Consider the following 27,357-nt stretch of genomic DNA (forward strand, 5'->3'; position numbering starts at 1 on the left):
AAAGGTTTCAGTCGTTAAAAAGTTTGAAAACCATTTTTAGATAAGTTAAAGGCATTGAATTGGCGAACAATATCTGAACATTTTAAGTAAAATTCTATAACCATACTGCATACATAAATTAAGACTTAATATTTTCAAGATATGCTTTTAATTTTAATCTACTTTAATCTGGGAGATTAAATATTTAGGTGTTTTAAATACGTTAAAACTACTAAAGTAGAAAAGAGACTAAGAAATTAGACAATACTTAAATAATATTTGAGTTCAATTTCAACAAGCATATTATAGGTGTACATACCTCTTTATGTTTAGACAGATCTAGCCCAAACTGAGCTGGACCAGCAGTTAATACCACCCGGCCAAAAAATGGGTGAGAAACAATTTGTACAGCTCGTGGAGGTAGCTGCTGCTCTTTTTGTTGTTGACTTGACAATTCAATCATCTCCTGCATAAACCTCAACCCATCTTCTGCGTCAATTGAACTAGCAGCCTAGGAAAGAAACAAATTAATTTTATCCTTTCTTTCTGGAAACTTTCAACTTTTTGATTTCTTAAATACTACTGCACTATAGTTTTCTACTCTAAAATTTCTCCTATCAGTTTTAGTCTCTACCAAATATTAATGGCCTTATTTGTTCTCAAAGATATTACTTCTGGAAATATTTTCTGAATATAACATCTGTAATTTTTATTAATGTCTCTTTCACTGTCCTATAAACCACTTTTGATACAAATTGAGAAGTGCACTTCCACTAAATGCTCACTTTGCTTGTTTTCTCCTCTGGTTGCCCTTTTAAGAAATAAACCTCATAACTGACCCATATTCCCCTTCTTCTTTGAAATTATGAACCAACAACCAGATTAAATTCAAAACGTAAGTATCAGGCACCTATTACATCCCAGCACTTGCCTAGGCACTAGGGACATAATCTTTTACTTTAAGAAGTTTGTATCTAGAGGAGAGAGACATGTAAAATTAGCTATGATAAAATTTCTCAAGTGGGAAAGTGGACTAGTAACACAGACAAAGGATGGACTGATTCTGTCAGTTTGTATCTGGGAAATATTTGGAATCATTCAAACTGAGTCTTAATAGAGGAAAAGTTGAAGAGTGCCTGACTACAGGAGGAAAAGGATGAATTCCTAACACCTTATAGGAAAAGTCAATGGAACCTGACAAGGGATAGAGGATAGAGGAGAACGGAAAGGAGCTGGGAGAAAGAAATGCAAGCCCATCCTGAGATTTCTAGTTTTGGTGACTTAGAGAATGATGATAGGGTTGACTGAGATGGAGAACGAAAGGGCAGAGAGACAGACTGTAGTGGGAGGAGGGAGAGAGAATTAATTCAGGTTTGGACAGATTGAGATTGAGATGCAGAAATGTACGACAGGTAGATTATAGCTGGGTTTAAAAAGTAAAGTTGGGTTTAAGAAGTAAAGTAAAATCAGGATTACACACATGTATCACGTGTATAAAGATGACAGCAGAGCTTGTAGAAATAGATGACACTATTGAAGAAGAGTATAGTAAGAAAAACATACGATCCGGATTCTTTGGTAATGCCTACACTGAGTCGTGCCAAGAAGAGCTGCAAAGGAATCTACAAAATATTGCACAGAGTATTTGGAAAGGTGTTGCTGGAATGCCCTGGAAGCCAAGAAAGGGGTAGGTTTTAAAAAGAGGACAGCCAATAGTTACATAAAAGTTCAATCAGAGGAGGACTAAGGGGCTACTGGTTGGCAATTATGTCACTGGTGACCCATGTGAAAGCAATGTCATCAGGGATGCCATTCCCACCGCTGGGGAGTGAGGATGAGTGAAACTTAAGGAAGCAGACAGAAGTCTCGTTAGGAAAGGAGGGATGATGTGGCAAGAATAGGGATGAGACAGAAACCTGAGGGGAAGGCAAGGTGAGGGGAAGGCAAGGTGGTGGGAAGGCTGAATCCGAGATTATGGGGTATCTGAATATGGTTCTACTAGGTTGAAATTATTTCTCAAACTGTAGTTTACTCAGAATTAATGCAGTAATAAGGTGGATAATTTAAAGCCCTCGGGCTTCTAAACCTTTTTTTTTATGAAAGCTTTTAAAGCAAAAATCAATAAAAATTTCCCAAAGAGGTATGTTATGTTTCCTAGGCATAGATAAATAAATGCACATTTGATTTCTATAATGAATAAAGTATTTAAATTCAGCTCTTTGGAAACTAAAATAGTGTAAAATAGAGATATAAATATTAAAATGAATTATTAGCTTTTAAGATTATGTTCTAAATAAAATAGTGGAAAGACAAGGGACTGAGAAACAGAAAACTTAGATCTGAGTCCTATATTTGACCATATGAACATAAGCAAATTACTCAACCTATTTGTGACTTGATTGATTTATACTACAAAGGGGTTGAATCAGATGGCTTTCCAAAATACTTCCAAGTCCTAAAATTCTGATACTCTGACTTTAAACCACACGCTGAAGGTTTTTAAAAAGCCAAAGGTCATTATCTTATTAAAGCTACTAAGACCAAAGAGGACAGAGATGGTAGCTAATTAGTACAGCAATGTCTTACTTGGATTGCATGTTGAACCAACTGGACTCTCCCATCTTTGAGGTGAATCAAACTCACCCCCATCTTCTTCAAGATTTCTAAATGCTCAGGGTTAGTGGCCATGAAATCTCTGGCTCTCAGAGGGGGTTTAGCTCCACTCCTGAAACTCTCCTCTCTGTTAAAAGTAATTATAGGTAAGGCTTTAAAAAACCCACACGTCAGAATTGGGGAAAAAGCATAAGGCAAACAAATTGCTAGTTTTAAACTAGTGAAAAATGGAATAACTAGAAAGAGTTACTTACCTACATATAACTTAGGTTTTTAATAAGTGGTATAGCTTTCAAATATTTTACAGTTACAAAAGCTTGTATATTATCTATAAGGCAGTATTAATCAACAGCATTACAATTATTTGAAGGTACACAATAGGTTGGCTTAGAGATTTATTACTATTTATTTCCCCCTCAAAAAACAGATGTTTCTCTCAATATTTTAAAAGCAAAACAATACTTATATCAGTGAATGATAATATTCACTTAAGAAAAATAATTTTTTTATATTTCCTAGTAATGGTTTTTCTAATGTAACTATTTGGAAGAAAATGCACTCATTAAGGCAAAAAGTTTTATTCAACAACCAAGAATAAGTACCTCATCAAAAAAATCAAATCAAAACACTGTTATTTTTCCTATACAGAAACTACAGACAAAAGGAAAAATATTTTCTACATATACAAAACGTGGAAATATTTGATGAAACTGTTGTGTAAAAATGTGCTCTGGACCTAGAGGGGTGGGATAGGGAAGATGGGAGGGAGATGCAAGAGGGAGGAGATATGGGGATATATGTATATGTATAGCAGATTCACTTTGTTATAAAGCAGAAACTAGCACACGATTGTAAAGCAATTATCCTCCAATAAAGATGTTAAAAAAAAATGTGCTGTGGAAGTTACAAACTATCATATGCTGCCATTATTACTTGGTTCATTAAACAAAAGATACACAAAAGATTTCCATAATAATAAAAAGACATTACTGCAGAATAAACTTTGCTATCTAACTTTACTCACCAATTTTTTTTTGTTTGTTTGTTTTTTTTTTTTTTTTTTTTGCGGTAGGCGGGCCTCTCACTGTTGTGGCCTCTCCCCCCGCAGAGCACAGGCTCCGGACGCGCAGGCTCAGCAGCCATGGCTCACGGGCCCAGCCGCTCCGCGGCATGTGGGATCCTCCCAGACCGGGGCACGAACCCGTGTCCCCTGCATCGGCAGGCGGACTCTCAACCACTGCGCCACCAGGGAAGCCCTACTCACCAATTTTTAATTTTAATCAGTGATAAGTACATACTCAATATTTTTGATCTAAATCAATGTCTTCTTGGCTGTTATATGTTCCTTACATTCTCTGTCATTTACTAAGAATTAATTTTGATATTAACAAATATAAAATAAGACATCTTACACTCTGATGATGCCTCTAGGACAGCTCTTGTCCACCACATTTTTCAAGGGTTCACGAATGCTCTGAGCATACAATGGGTCATTAGGGAAGAGAATCTGAGTGTTTGGACAAGTCCAATCAAAATTACTGTCATCCAGTTCTGTATATTCTGAAGTCTAAAAATATAAAAGAATGTTATGTAAATAAAAATAATTATTTTACTTTATCATTTGTTCAAAGGAAACATTAAGCAAAATGTAAGTATACATAGGATGTAATAAAAGAAAACAAAATAAGAAAACATCAAGGGTACTTCTCCTACCACACTATATTTATAGAATTCTAGTCATGGATTACTTTTTCCTTGGAAAAACAAAACAAACACATAGGAGTAAAAAAGAGAGTAAGACATTTAGTTCAAAAACATAACCTACTGTGTTCTTCTTAGAGATTCTTTGATTTGTAGTAGAGAGCCAAAGAGGTAACAGATGAGCTTCTGTTGTAAAAATGTAATCTTCTATGTCAAAAATAACGTCTTCTTTATCCGCGAATAACAGGTAAAGATATTTAAACATTTCGGCCAAGAAGAAGGAATCCATTCTAAAATAAAAGGTTACAAATAAATCTAAGAACATAAAAATATCCAAATGCCAACTATGTGAAAGCCACAGAATCAAGGTCAATAAACCTGTCTACACCAGTACAGACATCCAAAGAACTATAGAATGTATCTATCTCCTGGTGGTAATAGCCTTGACTCCAAGCATATTCCAAGGAAATGAAAAAGACCAGAAGGGCTGCCTACCACACAGGTACACTAAATCTTGTCAATACTGCAGACAAGGTTTTTCTATGGGCCTTCTGAGGGAGAGTTTTCCACTTCTTCTACAGGGAACCAACAGCAGGGAGGTAATGCAGATGACCTTTACTACTGAGGACCATATAAGAATCTTCAATTAATATTAATTGAACTGGATAAAGTAATACAATTTTAATGCAGCCACTTAAGTGATAAACAAGAAGGCTTTTAAAGTAATCATTTACAAAAAGTTACATGAAAAAAGTACAACACAAAAATCACATGGACTATGATGATAACTTTGTAAACATTTAAATACCTGCCAAGTGTGACTTTACAAATGATTTAATGTTATAACATTTTAATAAACATTTTAAAGGAAAGCTTTTATAAAAAGTGGTAGGAAAAGAGCACAGTCATTAGATGGAGTTACAATAACAAGGAATTTAATTATATGTGCTACTTCCCAAAGCATCCTAGCTTTTAGTAGTTACTAGACAGGCTGCATAGTTTCGTAACTGGCCAAGCACAATTCTTGGCACACAGCAGGCACTCAATAAATGTTTGTGAATGCAAGTTTAAACAGCATCACTAAAGAATGAACTGGAGAGGCAGCTGGACATGGCGGTAAAGAGCTGGGGCTTTGGAAATAGAAAAGAACTTCTGATGACGAGCTATGTGACCAAAGGGATATTACATAAGGACTCTGAGCTTCAGTTTATTTTGAAAGGACATGATGACAATACATGCCTAACAGTGGTGCAAAGACTAAATGACATACTATATGTCAACTATTTAGCATAGCACCCGGCATGCGTATGAGCTCAAAAACAGAGCTATCATTATTTTTCCCAGACATAAATGATGTTTTATTTTGGAACAACTGTAATGTTTCAAAACTTCTTTGAACATTTTGGATGTTAATCATTTTATAACAGATAAAATACTTCCCTGTCAATCTGCAATACACTTACGGTAATTTAACTTTTTCTGGAGGACTGACAGTTATTACCATAAGAAAATGTTAGCTTAAGAACTGTAAACTGATGTGCAAGATTTTGATTTTTGGCAAAATTCCACAAGTGATTACAAAACAGATGATTTGAAAATGCTTAGAAAAGACTAGAGACGTGGTAAGATCACTGCAGTATGAGTTGGGTAAAGCTAGCAAGTGTGGGTATCGTGTCACATAATCTATTTTGTACTTTAAAACCATAAATATGTACACAAATGCAAACACACAGGCATGAAAAATGTCTGGAAGACTGTTTCTAAAACTGCCAACAGTGATTATCTTAGGATGGCAAGTGGGGAAAGTATTGTAGGGAAGATTTTCATATTTTTTTTGCCATTTAAATTCTTTAACTGATCATTTATTATAAGAAAAATACAGATATTTCTTTTTTGAAAACTGTGGGGGCGGGGGCAGGGAATGGAGACACTGGTGAGCCAGACAACAGCACTGGTAGCTCCGTAGGGGAACAAGCAACCAAATGCAAAGAGCATTACATGGAAAATTTTAAGGCATAATTATCTAAACCCCAGATCCCTGAAAACAGTAATTTAGCTAATACATTAGATGACTGAGATGAAATTTAAGCCTTCTTTTTGGTCTAGAAACGCACACACACACAAATAAAAACCCAACAAAATGAAATTTTGCTGGGATGAGTATCAAGTTCTAAGTTTGCACTTTTAAAAAATAAATCAGTTTCTTAAGAGCAGGGTAGAGAACACCCATTTGTCAGCAAGTCATTGTCAAGTATCTGAGGTCAACTGGCCACAAGTTCACTGTGTTAAACGTAAGAAACCTGCTAAAGCACATCCAAGAATGTGGTAGGACAAGGATTAGGAGTTCTCAACCTTTTGTTGGGCCAAATGCACGCGAGGGACGCAACACTACCACGAGGAACAGTGAGCAGACCAAGCAGTGATCCTCAAGTGGAGAGAGGGTGTAAGCCCACCAGCCCCTCAGAAGATGACCCATCTTGCGCCTGGACCCAGACGGCAACAGCGCTGCTGCACCAAGTGCACCTCGGGCATCGTTAACTCTGGACGTGATGCTTCAAGGGGCACTCTGCACACTGTACTGCGCAACCAGAGTGCGGCACAGGCGGCCGTCAGAGATGCAGAAACAGCGCCTTGGGAGGGACACTCAGCAGGAGGAAGAGGAAGGACGCTGAATTTAGAAACACGGAACTCTCCGAACAGAGCACATCATGTCTTCCTCTGTAATTCCTCCACCTGCTACGTTTCCTTCTGCTCTAGCGCTCATCATGTGGCTGTAATTACTTCTTTACATACCTATCCTCTTCACTGACCGTAAGTCATAGGCGGGCAGGGACTGATGCTCATTTATCTTTTTATCCTCTTACCCAAATGCAGCGTCTCGAGCACAGCAGGTGATTACTTAGTGTTCCTTGAATGAGCTGCCAGTAGAGCATAGCCTATCTGCCTTGATTAGAATTAACCTTACTGTGTGACCTCAGGCAAGCTCCCCATCTCCCTGTGCCTTGGTTTCTTCATCTATAAAATGAAGATCATAATAGAAATTATACTTCAGAGGGTGGCTGTAAAGGATCAAATGAATCAAACATAGAAAGTGCTTAATTAGAAGAGTGCCTGAAATGTAGGAAGCAGCCAATAAATGTTACAGATAAATACAAAAGCTATCTGCTTTCATTTCTTGCTGTTTTCTGTGTGTCTGCTTCCAGAAACCTATCCATTTCTCATCAGCTGTGGTCAGGGAAGGCGGTCCCGAGCCTAATTAACTATTATCTAAATGCTCGGAGAGAAGGACTGAGGGTCAATTCTGTGAGTAGATAATGCGTGTTGTATTCCACCTGTCCCTAGTTCCTCTGCCGCAAACTCCTTTTACTACTTTCCTTTTTCTAGTTTTCTAGTCCTGATCCTTCAGGACACAGGACGCTCACGTGACTGTCATATCCCTATCTGCATTTCACGTCTCTTTAGTATGTTTCATAGCACATATACAATGCTTTAAAGCCTGTTTATCTGCCTGCCCCAGTGATTCAATGATAGAAAAGACATGTCTTCTTATCTTTAATCTTCAAAACCTAGTATAACTCTGGCACATAAGACACCTCAGTAAATACCTGTGGAATGAACACTTGCTAACCAAATGAACAAACAAACTTTAGTGTTCATTTAGAAATGTGTTGCTATGTTCTGGACAGTTAAAATAACAGAATCAAATGATCTCAGAATAACTGGAATGTTAGTGAATATCATATTAACCAAAGGGTGCTTTTCATATCTTGAATACTCCATGTCAACTACATCTATCCAGTATCCAATGAAATAGAAACTGCCAATGGTCCTCCCCAGCTCTCCAAATCAGCAACAGAATAAGAATATACACATCAACCACGATATTGCTTTTGAGGAATTCTTGACTGAACAGGAATCATAATCCAGATCATTAGTCATCATCTTGATAATTTCTAACATTTTACATAATATAAAAAACTATTAACAAAGAAGAAAACCCCAACTTTCCTAATACTCCAAAGACCAAGGTTCTGATGTTTAACAATCATTTATTCATCTATTTAAATATCATTTGAGCACCAACTGTATGCCAGGCACTATGGTAAAAACACAGACGTTTCAAACAATTTAAAATAAGCCTATTCAGGAGAGTTTAAAAAATAAGCACAATGAACTAAGGTTTGCATCTTCAAATACCCTTTTCAAAAGCATTAAGCTGATGTGAAATCTGACTAATAATATTCTGTGTTGTTTCAGAGTTACCCTGAGGAAAGGGGAGGTTAGGAATTGTTTTACCTGTCCTCATGACTTCCAGTACGAACATCCTTCATGGCAGCAAATCCACAAGGCACTCTAGCATATTTATTTAAATTTTCAATAAGTGTTTTCCCTACTTCAAGGTAGTAAGGATCTCCTGTAGCCTATTAAAAAGGAAAATATATGTGTACATATACATAGCTTAATAGTACCATATAACCATTTATTTATCAAATATTTATTGAGTACCTACTAGGTGCCAGGCATTATATCAGGCACTAGAATACATGTTACACAGAACCTAGTTCTGAAAGTAAGCCATGGATCTGCTTTATGAATTTCTTAAATACACAACTGGAAAGCTGCACAACTGTACATCTTAGGCATTGGATGAAACTTCTAATGCCCAGAAAGGTTGCCTGATTAAAGGAAGGCAAGAGACATGCTTTAGAAAGCAGCTCTAGAATATAAAATTTCTCTTTAAAGAAATGGTTCGCAAGTATTTTGAAAAGGCATAAAACTTAGATGTCAATTCTTGCATCTTTCAATAACTCTATGAACTAGGTGAATAAGAACAATGATATATCCAACCATTATAACATTAAACAAGAACTTTGAAAAGCTGATACTATTACTATAAGATAGTGAGTTAGCCAACAGAGAACAGGAGCTAAATAGCAAAAAGAGAGTTAAATTAGCTTACTTTATACAAGAAGTAGGTACTTTCTGCAAATTCTGGCCTTAAAGGATGTTGAGCCCAATGCACCCTGAAATCTGTGGTAAATGCCTAGACAAAACAACACACAAATAGACATAAAAATGTGATTTAAAAAAATAAGTAGTTCTAGAATATATAGCAGTATGTTAATTAGATCACAAACAAGAAAAAATAGTTAAAATATTGATAACAATTTTCATCTATAAAATGAAAATTATCACTGCTTAAAATCACAATTCATCTTTGTGAAGGCTGTTATTTTTACCAATTAAATGGAATTCCTTTTTTAATTGATCACTTTGGCTATTAGGAAGCTTAGGAAAAGCTATGACCTCAGTAATGCCACTACACAGGTCCTCATTGTCTGCGTAATTGTGTTCTCTTCTTTTTTCTTATCTCCACTTTTTTTCTCTTAATTATTAAGTCTCTCACTCTCCTATTTCTATTTTAGCATATGCTCTCTTTTTTATGAGTCTCAAATCCTCTGTGGCTTGAAACAAACAGTTTAGGAAGCCTTCTAAATTGGTGAGATGCTTAGATATCTCACAGAGGGTAGTCAATAAGTAGGGATAGAACAAGGCCATACACAAATTTGGAAATTTTTAATGGTACGTTTCTGGAAAGCCAAAAGGTATGCTATTAAAATCTTATGGTATCAAGCTAGCAAGAATACTTATTACTAACATATAAAAACCAGGGAGAATAATTCTTAAGCAGCGTGAAGAACAGCTAACATTTCCAAATTTCCAGGGAGCATGTGTGATCAGCAAGAGTATGTTCAATGTATATTGTTTTCATAAAATAAGCTTTATAATAATAAATAAATAAATATATATTTATAAATAAATAAATAAAATAAAATAAAATAAAATAAGAAAATAAAAAGTACAAAAGTCTCCCTAGCTGGTGGGTAAGTGTAAAAGTTAGAATGAGACACTATGCAATGGCATGGATTAGAAAAGGTTGAGAAATGCCAATTTGGGATTTTTTTTAACATTAAGTTAGTAAACTATCAGCATTATCCTAAACTAGACTTAATACATGAGGAAAAGGAAAAACATATAGAACACTGTGTAAACCAAAAATATATTAAATAAACTACTTAACCAGGAAAAATGAAAAAGAACAAACCAACCTTGAAGATGGCATTTTCTACCTTTAAATTAGCAATCTATAGTATATGTAAATTAGAATTCCAAAGATGATTTGCTTACCTCTGGTAGAAAATTGTGTTTTTTAATCACCTGATATAACATTTCATGAGTTTCAATAGCAGGTCTAATATCCCCCTTTAAGACCTAGAAACCAACAATAACAACAAAATTATCCAGTAAAATATGAGTTGACTTTATCTATAATCATCATATAAACAGAAAAATGTAGATTAATACAATTTTGAAGTGTGACTCTGTTTTCGTAATTCAATTTTAGAGATCACAAATGCACTTAATTATAATCATTTTACTTTAATATTAAGAGAATTAAAAGAGGTTTTTTTACCTGCAAACCTGGAAAAAAGGCAAGCAAAGCATCCATCCAAGTCCGAGCATTCAGCATTGGCTTATGGATATGCACATCAAGTAGAAGAGGTGGCTGGCTTATGTACCTCATTATGGCATCATAATGCTAAAAAAGATCACAATATGTGTTCATGAAAGTAGATGAAAAATGCTGTACTACTCTAAACACAGCATATCATTAAATATGTGAAGAAATGAAACCGAATTTACATATAAATAAATTTACTAAGTAACTGTTAATTAACTATGGAAATAGTTAAATTCCTTTCGATGGAAATCTTTGTAAAATATACTATATATACTCCCCTGTGTTCTTTTTTTTTTTTTTTTTTTTTTTTGGTATGCGGGCCACTTACTGTTGTGGCCTCTCCCATTGCGGAGCACAGGCTCCGGACGCGCAGGCTCAGCAGCCATGGCTCACGGGCCTAGCCGCTCCGTGGCATGTGGGATCTTCCCAGACTGGGGCACGAACCCGTATCCCCTGCATCGGCAGGCGGACTCTCAACCACTGCGCCACCAGGGAAGCCCTCCCCTGTGTTCTTAAACTCTGATGCAGAATACCAAAAACTATAGATAAAATGGGACCTTCTGAAGGGTATAGACCTGAACATCACTATCCTGCAGGACTGTGGCCCAAGGATGCTCTTACGTCCTCTTGAAATATAGTTACAGGCTTCTATATCACAGAATTAGTTTCATTTTCTCCTTTGTCTAGGAAGTTTGCTCTCTAGGCAGCTAACAACATTCTGGTGCTTGTCTACCTCAACTAATGCAGCTCATCACTGTTGCCACTCTTACGGTCCACTACCTCTGCCTTTTATGGTCTTAAAAACTCTTTTCCCCTTCTTTTATCTTCTCCTAGATACTTCTCAGCCTTGACAACAACAGGTTGAGCTGTCAGAGTCAATGAATGATAAAAAACCAATAAAAAAGAAAAAATCTGTCCTCATGCACCTCAAGAAAATCTTATAATCTAATAAATGATATATTAAATGATATATGTAATAGTGTTTCTGAAAGTATTCAGTGATGACTCATTAGGACTTTTACTAGGTTTTTTCCCTAACTCATCTATTATTTATTAACTATTACTGAGTACCTGATAGATCTTAAAGCACTGTTCTAATCAGTTCATATGCATTAGCTCATTTAATCCTCCCAATAAATAGTACTAGCATTCCCATTTTGTGGATAAGGAATAGAGGAAAATATCTAAGTCACTTGCCCAAAGACACAAAACCAGTGGCACAACCAGGATTTAAACCCACACAGGAGAACTCCCATACTTTTAACTACTATACTGTACTATCTCACAACAATGTGGGTGAACTCATGGGTGGGCAAAGAAATGGTAAATTATTTTGAAAAGAATGTACTGACACAGCTGATGAGTCTACTACAGTTAATTTCAATTTGCTTTAATTACAGACAAAGGCGATCCAATAGGGTTCAATAATCTCTCCCTTCTCCCCTAAAAACATGCCTGTGAGTCTGATGCACACTTAAGACTTACAGACCTGCTTTTGAAATGAATACTCACTGGTTTGTTCAAGTCTCCAAAGCCCTGCACACTTGGTGTGGTCAAGGACTGGGCCAAACTTCCAAACTATTCCAAAAAGAATTAGAATCCAAAGGCAAAGGCTTTGGATTTCAATAAATTCTCTTCCTTGTATAAAAGATTAGGTAAAACTAAAATCTACACATTTTATTACTCACTGGAAAATCTTGAAAACTTCTGATGATAGATGAAAATAAAACTACTTTGTAATCTAGTTTTGGAAATGTATGTAGTGTTTACCCTGTCCCTGTCCAACATCATCAGGGAATACTGACCCCAAAACTACTACAATTTAAAAATAATTTTTCAGAATGTCACTTAGATGATTGAGTTTCTATCAAAATCTGGCAAATTAAATTGGCTCTCAACTTAATACACAATTGGAACAACTTACTGTATTAAATCTTTCCAGAAAGCTGTCATCTCCAAGCAAGACATAGGCTTTCAACAGATATTCATAATATGAATCAATCCCTGCTCCAACTCCACTATCTATGGAAAATACATATAAATGTGATTTTTTTATTAAACAAGTCTTAAAAATTCTTCGTAGAATACAGTAGAGGTACTAGTACACTAAGAATGAAAAATTAGTCTAAACATGAAATTGTTGAAAGTAAAAATTACACATTTACGGAAATATTAACCTTACTATATGAATAATAGTTCCTTTGTTGATAATAGTTTGTATGTTAAAAAAAAATCTTGCTTTGCAAAATTGGCTACAGAAGTCTTCTTTTAAAGTCTTATTTAAAAGCAGGAGGTACTAGTTTTAAGAATATTTTTAAAGCTTATTTTCTTAATGAGGAACTTCAAAGAGGAAGCACTAGCAGGTATTATTATGCAATTACTGGATCCTTAATCAGTTAGACATCAATCTTTACAGTTATAATAGGTATGAAAACAACACTGCTGCTGTTTGGAGGTGACAGCTCTAATTGCTGAAGCTAGCACAACTGCTGGCTTCTTCCTCCAAGATCATCATAGAGGACCAAAGCAAGAAAATAACAAGAAGAAAACTGTAAGAACTTGGTGGGGAATGGAAGGGGAGGGCTTTGTTCTGGAGCAGAAGACAGCCAGGTATAGCTATGGAAGGATCAAACAGTAGAAAAAGTGCTGGAGCTTTGCTCTTGCTTCTCTCCTACCACTGCCTTAAGATACAAAGTCTCCTCCCATGCCTGCTACAACTCAGATCTATGCTCCAGATAGCCTCAGGAATAAAATCAGGGCACCACAGAAGTCTTGTGTGAGGAAATGAACTCAAAAAGAGGTGGGAACTAATTTTAGACAATCTCTTCCCCACTCTTTCCCCTCTAAACTCTTAAGGCTGGTGAATCACAATCTAAATTATAATTACAATTACAATCTTAGAAATCCCTATACTCAGGGCACACTCTAGGCCAATCAAATCAGAATCTCTAGGTGTCCAGGCATTGGTATTTTTAAAAACTTCTTAGAATTCATCCCTAAGATAACTGGGGCTGATAGGGATTGGAATTTCACCTCCCCACAAAGTAGGTGACAAGTGAACATGAACTTTTAGGACAAAAACATTTAAGATGCATGACTTTTTAAAAAGAAGAAAAAAGTACTGGAGTAGGAGTTTATCAGAGGAAGAAAATATTAGAACAGGCAAACCAAGAATTTAAAATTAGTCTAATAAACACACTAAAGAGATAGGGAAGATATCAGCAACACAAAAGGAGAAGAAAATAAATTTTTAATTGAGAAGAAATTATGGAATAAAAATATAACAAAATTCCATAATAGATGGGACACATAGCATCTAGGATACAGCTGAGGAACAAATTAGCAAACTACAAGACTGCATGTAATAAAAGGAATTGCAAAAAGAGAAATAAAAATGAAAGAGATAAAATAACTTTTAAAAAAAGATCAACTCTCAGCAATTAAAAACACAGATTTTAAATTGAAAGGGCCCACAGAATACCAAAAGGAGAGATAAAGAAAATTCTACACATAAAATTATTGTGACATTTTCAGAAATTTCTCTTTGTCGTTGATATTCTTAATTTTCCAGAGAAAAAGGAGATCACAAATGAGGGCATAAAAATCAGAATAACAGATTTTTTAACAGGATGTAAGAAAACAATAGAGTTATATTTTCAAAAACTTGAAAGAAAAGAACTTGAACAGAAGATTATTTACAGCCAAACTGTCTCTCAAAGATGAAAGCATAATAAAATTACTGTTAGACATGTAAGGCCTCAGAAGCTATTAAAAGCTACCGAAAACAGTTTGGGATAAATACTTATATAAGAAGAGAGGCAAATCTAAGAGATGTTGCAAGAAATATACAAAGTACAGGTGACAAAATACCTCGTTAAACTTTATTATCTTTAAAGAAAGAGGGAGGGGGGCAGCAGTAAGACCAAAAGAAAAAAAAGAAAACATTCATAATCAAAAAGAACTAAATATCTATACGATATCAACATAACAAAGGATGAGGGTTGGAACAGAGGGAAACAAAAGGATGGGAGAGCATGCTAAAGTTCATGTCTCCCTAGAAGGTAAATATAGCTTTCAATTAAAAACAAAAGGATTAAAAGGAAACAGAAAAGGTGAGACCAACTGAAATAATAAGGTAGTATAAATAAACCCAAATATATTAAAAATACCAATAACATGAATGGACTAAATTTACCAATTAAAAGACAAAGACTGACAGATGGATTTTTGTCAGTAAATCTGTAAAATCTATAAATTTTACAGAAGTTACACTTATGGCATGAGCACCTGCAAAAATTGAAAGTAAAAGGACAGAAAAAGACTCATCAGGCAAATATTAAGCAAAGTAAAGCCAATGTAGCTGCACTACCAACATATTAAATAGACTTTAACACAGTATTATTAGAGATGGTCACTGCATAATGATGAAAGGTTCAACTAAGAAGAGACAGCAATTTTAAATGAATGCACCCAATATATAAAGCAAAAATACAACTACAAGGAGATGCTAATAGGTCCACAATCATTGTCAGAAATTTTATCCACCTTCTTTAATTCTTGATACGTCAAGCAAACAGAAAATCAGCAAGGACCTGCACAACATTATTAACTGAACAAACTGACATATATAGAATTTTATAACCAACAATAGAAAAAAAATATATTTTTTCTTAAGCACAAGTGAAAGCTGACCATGTTCTAGGGCAAAAAGATAACCTTAATAAATTTCAAAGGATAGGTATCACATAGATCATAAGTATCATATAATATCAGTAATATTTTTTAAAAGCACAAGTAACCCAATAGAAAATGGACAAAATATAAGAACATCCACATTAAAAAAAAAAAAGGAAACATATATAGCCAATAAATATGAAGAAGTGTTCAACATCATTGGTGATTAAAGAAATACAAATCTAACCACTATGGGAAATCATCTGTACACCCATTTGATTGGCAAAATCTTTGAGTATGACAACGCAAAGTGTTGGGAGAGGATGCTGATCCACAGGACCTCTTTTATGTTGCAGGTGAAAGTGTAAAGTGGTGAAACAACTTTAGAAAACAATTTGACATATCTCCTGAAGTTGAACTTTAACTTATCCTATGACCTAAAAATTCTACTCCTAGATATACAGACAAAAGAAACTTTTATACATGTATAAGAGAAGAAACAAAAATATTCACGGCACTAGGGTTCACAAGAGTAAAATCGTAGAAACAACCTAAATGCTCATAAATAATGGTTTATTCGCACAATAAAATATTATGCAGCAGTCAAAAAAGAAAGAACTACAAGCAACAATGTGCAAGAATTTTAGCAATATAACTTTAAGTGAAAAGTCTTAAAAGGCCTTATACGACATGATGCCCTTTTATAAGTTAAAAACAAAACAAAAAATATATTTTTAAGGAATACATACAGATGCAATAAAACTGTACTAAAAGGAAAGCAAGGGAATGATCAATACAATATCAGAATGATGGTTATTTCAGTTAGAGACAGAGGTATGAGATTACAGAGGTATGGAGAGTCAAGGACCATATGCAGAAGTAGTATTATCAAGTTAGTTGCTTTAATAATGGATGGTCCATCTGTGGGTGGTTACTACATTATTAAAAATGACTAAATAAAATATGCCATGTATGGGCCAATGAGGAGAGTGAAATAAGAATTAAGAAAAGAAATTGCAAAATTCTGAAGCCAGGATTCAGATCAGTTTCAGGAAGGGACCATTTAGATAACACTTTGAAAAATTTTAGACAATAGTGAATAGAGGCAATAATTTTATTTTAATATGTTCAAATTAATATTTATATCATTTTCATTCATTTAAATATAGTTATTTCTTATTTTATATATAACATAGGAAAACAGAAATGTGTAGATTAGACAATCAAATCTCATTAGGAATAGTCTAGTATATTTCCATTTGTCTATGCCTGTTTTATAGGGGTGTCTTATAAAGATAAAATATTTTTATATGATCTTACGTCCTGTTTGTTCATAAAACATTGTTATATGCTTTGTCCCCTGATCCAATTCAATTTAAAAACTTACTGTTTCAACACTGATGTGAAATAATTCTCAAACACTGATGTTATTCTTTACTGATGATCACTTAAGACTGTTTCCAAGTTTTCCACTACTACAAATAATTTTATGTGATAAACATCTTTGGGAACAAATGATTTTCTACCTTTTATATTGTTTCCTCAGGCTAGATTCCCAAAAGTGAAATTATTAATCAAAGGAACTAACATCACATTAGTGAGCACTTACTTCATAGTAAGTGTAGCATATGCCAGGCACTGTTATAAGTTCTTTACATTAACTCATTTAATCATTATTCTAACTGATTCACTTTGCTGTATAGCAGAAACTAACACAACATTGTAAATCAACTATACTCCAATAAAGATTATAAAAAAAACAAAAAAAACACAAAAATCATAATAACTCTATGAAGTAAGTACTATTATCCTCATTTTACAGGTACAGATACAGAGGCACACAGAGGTTAAATAACTTGCCCAAGATCACATGGCTTCAATTCCAACAATATGGATCCAGGGTCTATGCTCTTAGCTACCATGCTATATACTATTTCTGGAGGTTGGAAAAAAAAAACATAGGGGTTGGTGATAATATTATTAAATACAGATTTCCACTTAATTACACCTTGATATGAGATGGCTGAGGTATTCTGATCCTCTAATCTTCAAAGAAATTAGTTCTATTGTTTCATCTATAATGCTATAAGGCATGAAATAGTACACTAAGCCATCTAGAATAAGTGTGCTATGATTATTTGGCACGAAGGAAGAAAATCTGGCTACACTGGTTAATATTCTAGCAATCTTATTGAGAAACTATGCTTTATACTGTCGTAAAGACTATTTTAACAAATAAAAATCCTTTATTTCCCAACCATTTTGAGGATGTCAAGGCTTAATTTGAAAAGCCCAACTTACATACCTTTTCGTACCCAATCTCCAGTATGAATATTTATAGTCACGCCCACTAAATTACTACTTCGCTGTCTTTTCTCCCAGAGAAAATCAAGAGCTTTTCTTGCATATTCCTATAATAAAAAAAGAAAAGCAGACTTGAAGAATTGCATATCTTTGGCAAACAGGAAACAAAGAAACAAAAATCAAAGGCCCATACTATATTTTAAGGATTAAGTAAAATTCCAAAGATAATCACTTATAACATACATTAAATTTCCTTGCAAGTCAAAACTACTGGCTCTTTCAGCCAATTGAGTTTAGTTAAAAAGAATGACTCTAAAAATGCTATTTAGTGCCAATGATCTCACTTTGAGACCATACTTATTCATCTACTCTTGTAGTACAGGTCTGCATTCACACACATGTATTATTAAAGTAAAAAGAGCTGGCATAATTAAATTAACTTATTAAAATAATTTCTATCTTTTAAATGCAAAGTAAAAATCTCCTTAGATACTCTAATTTACAAAACTGGAAGAGAATTTCAAAGTTGGTATGCCATCTTTGAAACAGAATAGACATTTCAAATCCTACATTTTAAACAGCCAGCAACTTCGTTAGTGAAGAGTAAGTAAATCAACTAGTATTCATTTGACAATACCAAAATTATAACCTTATAATAACATTTTTCTCTTCTTTTTCATTTATTTTTGTCACTTAGACACTAAATTAAAATTATTTCTGGCCAAATTCTTGGCTTTGGATGAAAAGATGTTACAAAACAAAAGCAAAGAACATGTAAAAAAGAGTTTCTAAGTTAAAATTAATTTCAGAGCATTAATCTACTCAGCATTGTAGAAGTACTTCTATAAAAGAAATCTTTAAACCAATTTGTCACTCTGCAGATTGAAGAATAGGATGTAAAATAGTCTTAATTCTTGACTATTTATGCTGAATTTTTTAAACAAAGCAGACTGCAACTTTACTTAATGGTACAATTTCAGAGCTGGAAAGTTTCATAAAGATTACATTTCCCTATTCCTATCTTATAGCTAAGGAAAGAGGCCCAGTGAAATGAAAGATTTAACAAAAGTTTAAAACTGAATTATAGGACAACTAATATGAGAATTCAGATCTCTTTATATAGCAATATATTAGACCAAAAAGTCAACAAACTTCTTTCTGACAGGGGCCAGACAGTAAATACTTTAGGCATTATGGGCCATTCAGTCACTGTCACAATTACTCAACTTTGCCACTGTAGCATAAATACAGCCATAGACAAAAATAAATAAATGAGCATGGCTGTGTTCCAATAAAACTTTATTTACAAAAACAGGCAGTGGCTGGATTTCACCTCAGACTGTAGTTTACCAGTCCTGTATTAGCTTGAGTCTCTGTCAACTGCATTAGGTTGCTTCTCTCATAATAAATTACTGTACATTCAAGAAGTTAAAGAAAAATCACAGTTTTAAAATATAAAATAACCCAGTGAAAAAAGGTTGGGCTTTGAATTCAGAAAGGCATGGATTCTAATTCTGGTTCCACTCATTCACCCTTTAGTCAAATATCTTTGAACCTCACTTTCCTCACGTGTAAATGCATCAGTATCTCAGAGTCTGTAGGTCAAATTAAATTAGAAAGTATGCAAAAATGACGTTTTTGTAAATGAAGGGAAAATATCAGTCAGCAAGTTATAGAACAAAAATTAAACCAAACAAGATAAACTTGTCCTTAAGATACTCTGAACATACAACCACACAAAGACCATTTAACTTGTTTTATTTACACTCAGATCCAAGGTCTCTAATGCTAGTATACAGTCCCTATTTCTGACTGTTCTATGTGTACCATTTGCTGAATTTTAAAAAATTCTTCTAAGTTATATGTTTGAAAAATTGGCTGTTACTATTGCACTCCAATGACATGGTTAAACAATTAGCTAAAATAAAAAGTGCAAGACATAGCTAGTCCACAACAAACTATTCGGGGGATATGAAGTCTTTGGATGATGAATAATATTTCCCCTTGGAGTAAACAAACTTACAGATGAGACTTAAGTGCAAAAAACAAACTCAATGAGACTTAAGTGCAAACATTTCACTATGTTTTAGAAGATAAGTGAAGTTTTCAGAAATGAAATAGACCATCTAGAAGTCTAACAATAAAACACAGAGATAGTATTTCATGTAAGACATTTGTGATATCAAATTTCATATAGGTAATATGGCTAAAACATTTTGTAAGAATAAATCTAAAAATTTACTCTATAGTTCGTGAACAAAATGCAAAGTTGTATTTAATATAACTTCTATGTTTTTCACAATTAAAAACTATGTGCTGGAATTTAGACAAAAAGTTCACTAAAATAACAGAAGTCATCCAGTTCATTATCTTAATACTTGATCAATGAAGAAAAGCTATAAAGTTAGTTATGCCCAATACCCAGGAAATCAAAGACTATGTAAAGCAAACCTCAAATATCGTTGCTCCTGTGAATCGACTTAAAGCAGCAAACTCAAGGATCAAGGTACCTGCACAAGCTGTACAGGTATCTGTTTCAGTTCCTGTCCGAGCTTCTGGTTTTCTGATACCAAACTTTAAATTAATCTAAATAAAATCAGAAGATTATCATTAGCAATTATCAAGAGATAACGACTTCTGAATAAGAAACCATTTTTCAATCAAGACTTTTAATCAAATCATGAAAATAATTGATAAAATAAACATTGAAATTTTATCTGGTGATCACTGTGACTTTCCAATTAACATCTAGGGAAGTACATTCTAAGCACATAATATTCATGGGATAAATAAGTTTTCACTTAGCTCCTTCCTCAATGGTATCAAAATTCAATGTCATTATAATAATCACACAGAGGAAATACCTTCTATAACAATCCTGTTCTCTGGACAGTTTGAACTAGTTAGTACCAGAATAGGAAACCATACCAGTCCTAAAAGAAATTAGGTTTAATTGAGAATTTGTGAAAAAGCAGTACTATATTAAATAGTCTTTCACAGAGAAAAAACTAATTAAGTTATAGTATATATTTAAAAGGAGATTAAAATTTTATTTACAGGTTTAAATAATTTTGAAATATAGAGTATATTACCTTGCTGATAGACTAACAAATAACACAAAGAAACATTTTTCAGCCGGCCAAACAATACCACAATATAAACCTGGATTAATCAGAACCAACCTGACCAGAAACTAGCTCTAAGGTTTTATGTGAGTTTAAAAAATGACTATTGACAATTACAATAGCATTTCTGTCCAGCAAACACTTCTGAGTTAAACCCATTAATGCAAATGCTATCAATTATGTGTTCATATCCAAGAGAGGTTGATTGTACAAATTTTCATGAGCAAAAGAAGTATTTACTAAGCATGTTAAGAAAGGATGGGAAGGCAGTTATTTTCTACCTGTAGTCCTCTTCTAAAAAAATAATCTTTAAAATTTTCTTGATACTTCAGAGGATAAGAAAATAATACAATTTTCTTTGTTTTACTATAATGCTCTTAGTAGCTTCTGTTTCAATTTCTTGTCTGCTTCTCATGTTATGGCAAAAGTGAAGACATGCCAGATTCTTCAAAATTCAGCACCTCCATTTATAACAAAAACTAAAAATATTTACTAAAAGTAAATTAAATAAACATCTAGATGCTTTAAAATAACTTTGCTTTCAATTTTAATATGCTAAGAAAACAAAAAGATTAACAAACAAGTTTAGACCACACTAATAAGCAAAGAAATGTCAAATTTTAAACCACACAAGCAAAGAAATTTCAAATTAGAACGTGTTTCCATTTTTTTCCTCCTTAAATTGGCAAAAGAATGATAATATACAGTGTGGGCAGCAGTACGACACATGCACTTTTACACAACACAGGAAGTATAAAAGTAGAACTTTTCTGGAGAGCAACTGGTCGGTAAGTACACAAAGCCTTAAAAAGCTCTCCCTGTTTTATGACTTATTATTTTCTCTTCTAGTAATTTATCCTAAGGGAGAAATAAGTTAAAAAGATGTATATAAGGATATTCAAAGAAGAGCTGTTTAAAAATATCACAAACTAGAAATTTAAATAAGAAATTTAATACTAGTCTGTTTCTTAAAAAAAAAAAAAGAAAAAAATGGTGTTGGTCACGATCCACTAAATCAATGGGTAAACGAATGAGCTGTGACCTCCCCGTTTGAAAAGCACGCTATATCATGCTGGATCTCCAGTCAGAGATTTCTTCATGGAGGAAATGAATCTTATTTATATTGGTAGAGAAGTTACTCCAGCAAGCCAAAAGGCATGGAAATGAAAACAAAAACAAAAACAAAAAATCCCTAGGTGTTTTGGGGAACACAAATAGATTATTTTGGCTGAAATGGGACATTCATTTCATTGGAGTATGGGGTATGAAAGAACTTCAGAAAGAAAGTCTATTGCCAAACCATAAAGAAACCTGAAAGTGAAAGGACATTCAGTGCAACAGGCAGAGTCAGTAAAATTCTGAGAGTAATTTGATAAAAGTTATGTTTTAGTAAGATTAATTTTTTAAGTCTCTGAAGCAAAAACCAGAGAGAAAAGAGTAAAATGGGTATTTATAATGGCTTAGGAATCAAATTATATTAGTTTCAACAAGCACAGCAGCAGTAAGAACAGAAAAAAATTAATAGAGCTTGGTAATGGCTGAGGCGTCTGGCCTGGATAAGAGGGAAAGAGCAATAGTGTTGATAAAGAATGAAATATATCAGAAGAGTTCTTTCCATCTCAATGGCTTCCTTCCCTCTGCCTTAAATATAAAATTTTCTTGGAGAGAAAACAACAAAACTCCCTCAACTGACTCTGCTGCCAACTCTCTTTAACTACCAACATAGAGGAAATCTCAAAATGGATGGTCCTGTACTTTCACCTACTTTGAATCCTTCCTCCCCCTTTATTCTGCCACATTACATCCTTCAAGGCTCTGTTTGCACCTAATTCTCCTAATGTTTGCTGGAACAGCTCCTTTTGAAACTCTCTTTTTAGGAATTTGTAATACCTTACACTGCTTTGTGGTTCTCCTCCTCAGTCTCCGAACGATCTCCTTTTCACTGCTCTACTTCCTCCTCGTTCCTCTCTGTTCTATATTCTCTTTATACCCTCTCCTCTGGAGAGTTAACACCTACTCTTACTGCTTTCACCATATCTTCTGCACAAATAATTCTGTGCCCAAATTCCAGTCTGGCATCTGTTTCTTCCTTCTGCAGCATAATCTATTGTGTTATGCAATGACACATAAAAGGCTTTAACTAATCTACATTCTCACACCATTCAAATGCAAATTAACTGAAATGTCAATATAAATTTCTTATATAGCTTGAAGCATTTCTTTTCCAGCCTCAAGCAGGTGAGGAACAATGGCTGGATCACAAAAATGGATTTTTTTATAATAGCGAAGAAGTACACAAAGACTGCCATATTTTTCAGAATTACTTACTCTTGGATAAGGAAGGCCACTGGTAGTATTGAAAGCTGGTAAAAGTTTGTAACCCAATTGCTTTGCCATTTGGAGAAGTTCATCATTGTACCACTGCATGTACTCGCCTTTTTCTTTCAGCATGATAGCCAATGAGTGTCCACCCAAAAGACCCCTAAAATCACAGAGGTGAAACATTAGCTACATTGTACAGATACTTAAACATCATCACCTAAAAAGATGTGGGTATCTTATTATCAACAATTTAGAGTACATAAGGAAAGATCACAGAAGAACTTAACTTTTTCCCTAACTCTGGCTACTCATTTTGTGGCAAACCATATTACATAACCAGTATTAAAAAAAAAAAATCAGATGTTTTATCTGTTGTAAAGTGTTTGGCATTCTTAAATACCTTAAATTTTCTTAAAATAAAAAACATCCTAGAAATCATTTATCTTAACAAATTTAACAGATTTGATTTTAAGAAATTTTAAATTTAATTTAATTATAGCATCATGAAATCTCTGACTCTTAGCATAACATTAAAAAAAAACCAACTCCCCACGCTGTATTAAATGTAATAGACTAATACACTCTGTGAAAAACTACAAATCTATTTCTTAAATTTAACTGAAGAACAGATTCACTTTGTCTGAAGAAGGAAATGAGTTACAATAACACAAAAGTAACCATTAAATATAAAACTACATGTTGAAACGTGAATTAATAAATCCTGTAATTCCTGTGTTCCAAGAATATTTCAAACTGTTTAGTTCAAAGGTAATCCTATAAATTCAGTTTCATTTGGCTTGAAGAGGTGCTGGTTAAGGTTAGTAAACTAGATAACCTGGCGAAAAACCTGCGACGTAGCTAATACTCAAATATTCGACCTATAGTCAGTCCTTTTTTAACAACAAACAAAGATTGCCTTTGATTTGAGTCTACAACTACTCCCAAAGCCTGTTGCTCTCTGTGCCTCATATAATGCAGGGTCATCCCACAGCCTCTGTGTTTTATAATACCCCAACTTTTATCTTTTAAACATAAGAAATTTCTTGCTTTATTACCATCAAGAAATAAAGAGTGTACCCTTGGCTTTTCTGTTATTAAAATTAGAGCTTTAGTGTCTCACATACTTACCCAAGAACTCTGATGTTTGTTTCAAAGACTGATACAACTACATCATTATCTAAATTAACATCTCTTAAAACTTTTCTCACCGCATCTTCAAATTCTTTAGTTTTATTTAATACCTAGGAGAAGAAAATTATTGAAAACAAAGTCCTTTTCGACCAAGACATAGAGAAATATCCTCAAAATGAGCTGCTAATAGCAAGTTAATACCTTAAGACTCTAAAAAGTAACACATACAAAAAACTTTTCCCTTAAACCTATTATAAAAATGTGATACTATCTAAAACTGAAAAAAATTAAATGCTTATTTATATTGCAAGGAATCTTTATTTAGACACACTTCTTTTTTTAGACACACTGAAATATCACTGAAATATCACTGGAACAATCATCATCCAAACTGTTAGCTGGTGTGTATGACCCATGACTTAGAGCTACAAGAGGTGAGCTCTACTGGGATTTGGCTTCCAAGTCAACACAAAACAAAAACCACCCTATTCACCAAACATCATTTAAAAAGTTGCTTAGTCTCAGAAGAAAGCACATCCTTCAACTGATCCTAAATCATACACCACTTGTCATCTTCACCCCATGGATGCCGTAGCCCCTAACTAAGGAGGCAGTGCAATGTTGGGGTCAAGACCAAGCCCTGATTTGAACTGTGGTTCTTACTTCTATCTCTGAGCCTGTTCCTTCATCTACAAAAAGAGGAAATACCTACTCTCATAGGTTTGTTTTCCTAAATGAGGTAATGCATGTAAAGTACTTTTAGTAGAGCGCCTGACTTAGTTAAGTGCTTGATATCATTACTATTATTACCATGAGGGTCTAGAATCCTAAGTTAAGAACTCTGTGGATGCTTGCAATGAGCTCCATGAAGCGGGGTGGGGGTGGGGGGTCACTGTCATTACACAGGTTGCTTTCATTATTCAGTCTAAATTAAGGCTGCACAAGTAGATGTTACTTAGATCCCAGGTCCATTAAAAGTGGTTTCCCTTTACTTGACTGTTTAATCTTTTTGTTTGATAATATTTTATAGTGCTTTCTCACTTGATTTGATACTTCACTAAAAATTCTAATTTAGGTATAGAACATTCTGTAAGAGTGTCTGACTAAAATTCAAGTAAAATTTAGGGTAAGCCTTGAGTAAAATATAATACAAAACCTGATTTTAAATTGAGTGCCTTCCCTTCTTAATCTCAAAGTCCGTGTAAATTCTGCAGCCACAAATGCAGATGCGCACAGCCCTCTATCACTTCTAGAAGGAAACACTTCTACTCACTCCTCACACACACACCCCTTCTTAATATCATTTTGTTCATTTTATTCTTCCAAAGTCTATCTCCCGAGAATTGTTCCCAAGAATAGTACCAATGCTATTTGTTTCAAAGGAGAATAAAAATGGGAAGAGAGTTCTTTGTCCATAATTAGCTAAAAATTCATTCTAACAGCCCCATTCGTTGATGAGTTTCTTAAGCACCTAGCTTATAACAAAGAACAAATTCAGGTCTCTTCCCTTCCCCCATTATCTTTAATTTGTTCAATATCTTTCTTTCTGTAGATTTCATGGCATGTTTAATTTAGTGGTAAATTTAAAGTTGTAGTGCTTGATTTCATTACAATCAATAGAAACTAGATGGCTAGAATTATGAACAAGAGTTTAAACTGAAAGATCAAACTATGACAATAGAAGTTCTACTTAACATATTATGGTATGACCAAAATAAAAACAATAAGGTTGCATCCTGTCCCAAGTGATATGTCGTCTAAGATTTTCAAATAAACAAACCACAAATCAAAAAATGATCACAGGGGCTTCCCTGGTGGCGCAGTGGTTGAGAATCTGCCTGCTAATGCAGGGGACACGGGTTCGAACCCTGGTCTGGGAGCATCCCACGTCGCGGAGCAACTAGGCCCGTGAGCCACAACTACTGAGCCTGCGCGTCTGGAGCCTGTGCTCCGCAACAAGAGAGGCCGCGATAGTGAGAGGCCCACGCACCGCGATGAAGAGTGGCCCCCGCTTGCCACAACTAGAGAAAGCCCTTGCAAAGAAACAAGACCCAACACAGCAAAAATTAATTAATTAATTAATAAACTCCTACCCCCAACATCTTAAAAAAAAAAAAGATCACAAAGTAAATTAGAAATATTAATAGTTGTATTGATAAAATATACAAGATAACTTTCCTTCTAAACGTAGGAGAAAACTTCCAAACTACTTTAATTTCTTCTAATTCTTCTGTTTAAATAGGTATCTATTGATAGATATCTTAGATATCTAATCTAGGTCCTTCTGAAGTGAAAACAGGGGCCCAGAGAAGTTAAATAATTTAGCCAAGGTCACATATCAATATTAGGTGATCACTTCTTGGTACTCCCGGCTGGAGGAGTTAGAACTCAAGTTACACCAAACATTACTGAGAGTGTGGTCCACGGACCGGCGGCAACAGCACCACCAAGTGGCAACTTACTAGAAACACATGTCCTTGGGCCCCATCTTCAGTCTACTGGATCACAATCTGCATTTTATTTTAGCAAGATCCCCAGATGACTTGTAGTACACTGAAGTTTAAAAAGCACTGCATTATTACACAGTGGTTCTCAAAGTTTAGCATACATTAGAATCATCTGGAAGCTTGTTAAAAAAACAGACTGCTGGGCCTTACTCCCAGACTTTCTGATTCAATAATGTCTGGGATGAGGCCCTACAATTTGCATTTCTAACTAGCTGCCAAGTGATGCTGATGCTGGTGGTGCTGGAATCATATTTTGAGAGCCAATGTCAAAGTGGTATAACTTCAAAGCAGAATAGAACCTTTATAATAATGGCTGCTCAATTAGAGACCAACAGGTTTCTAAATATAGGAAAGTTAGGCAGCCTAGAATCACATTTTCTCCTTCATTTCTGATAAAAATTTTAAAAACACAGAGAATACTGAGGTCCATGTTCATAAAAATCAATAAGAGCTTACAGAGAGATGATGGAGAACCTAC

General features: G+C 34.4%; 1 protein-coding gene across 3 annotated transcripts in view; it reads right to left on the minus strand.

Moving 5' to 3' along the window:
- The window catches only part of EDEM3 (ER degradation enhancing alpha-mannosidase like protein 3), a 90,223-nt gene that overhangs the window by 42,756 nt on the left and 20,110 nt on the right, over window positions 1-27,357 (minus strand). For all 3 annotated transcript variants that reach the window (XM_081223508.1, XM_081223509.1, XM_081223510.1), the window contains exons 5-17: window positions 24,370-24,482; window positions 23,248-23,401; window positions 20,246-20,380; window positions 17,796-17,901; window positions 12,741-12,838; window positions 10,769-10,894; window positions 10,483-10,566; window positions 9,254-9,337; window positions 8,590-8,714; window positions 4,418-4,583; window positions 4,005-4,159; window positions 2,566-2,719; window positions 299-490 (exon numbers count right to left, since the gene is read on the minus strand). In XM_081223508.1, coding sequence (XP_081079634.1) covers window positions 299-490; window positions 2,566-2,719; window positions 4,005-4,159; window positions 4,418-4,583; window positions 8,590-8,714; window positions 9,254-9,337; window positions 10,483-10,566; window positions 10,769-10,894; window positions 12,741-12,838; window positions 17,796-17,901; window positions 20,246-20,380; window positions 23,248-23,401; window positions 24,370-24,482 — 1,692 coding nt within the window. The remainder of the gene's footprint in view (window positions 1-298; window positions 491-2,565; window positions 2,720-4,004; window positions 4,160-4,417; window positions 4,584-8,589; window positions 8,715-9,253; window positions 9,338-10,482; window positions 10,567-10,768; window positions 10,895-12,740; window positions 12,839-17,795; window positions 17,902-20,245; window positions 20,381-23,247; window positions 23,402-24,369; window positions 24,483-27,357) is intronic.

The sequence above is a fragment of the Mesoplodon bidens genome (genome assembly GCF_964165515.1).
Source record: "Mesoplodon bidens genome assembly, chromosome: 2".
Taxonomy (NCBI): domain Eukaryota; kingdom Metazoa; phylum Chordata; class Mammalia; order Artiodactyla; family Ziphiidae; genus Mesoplodon; species Mesoplodon bidens.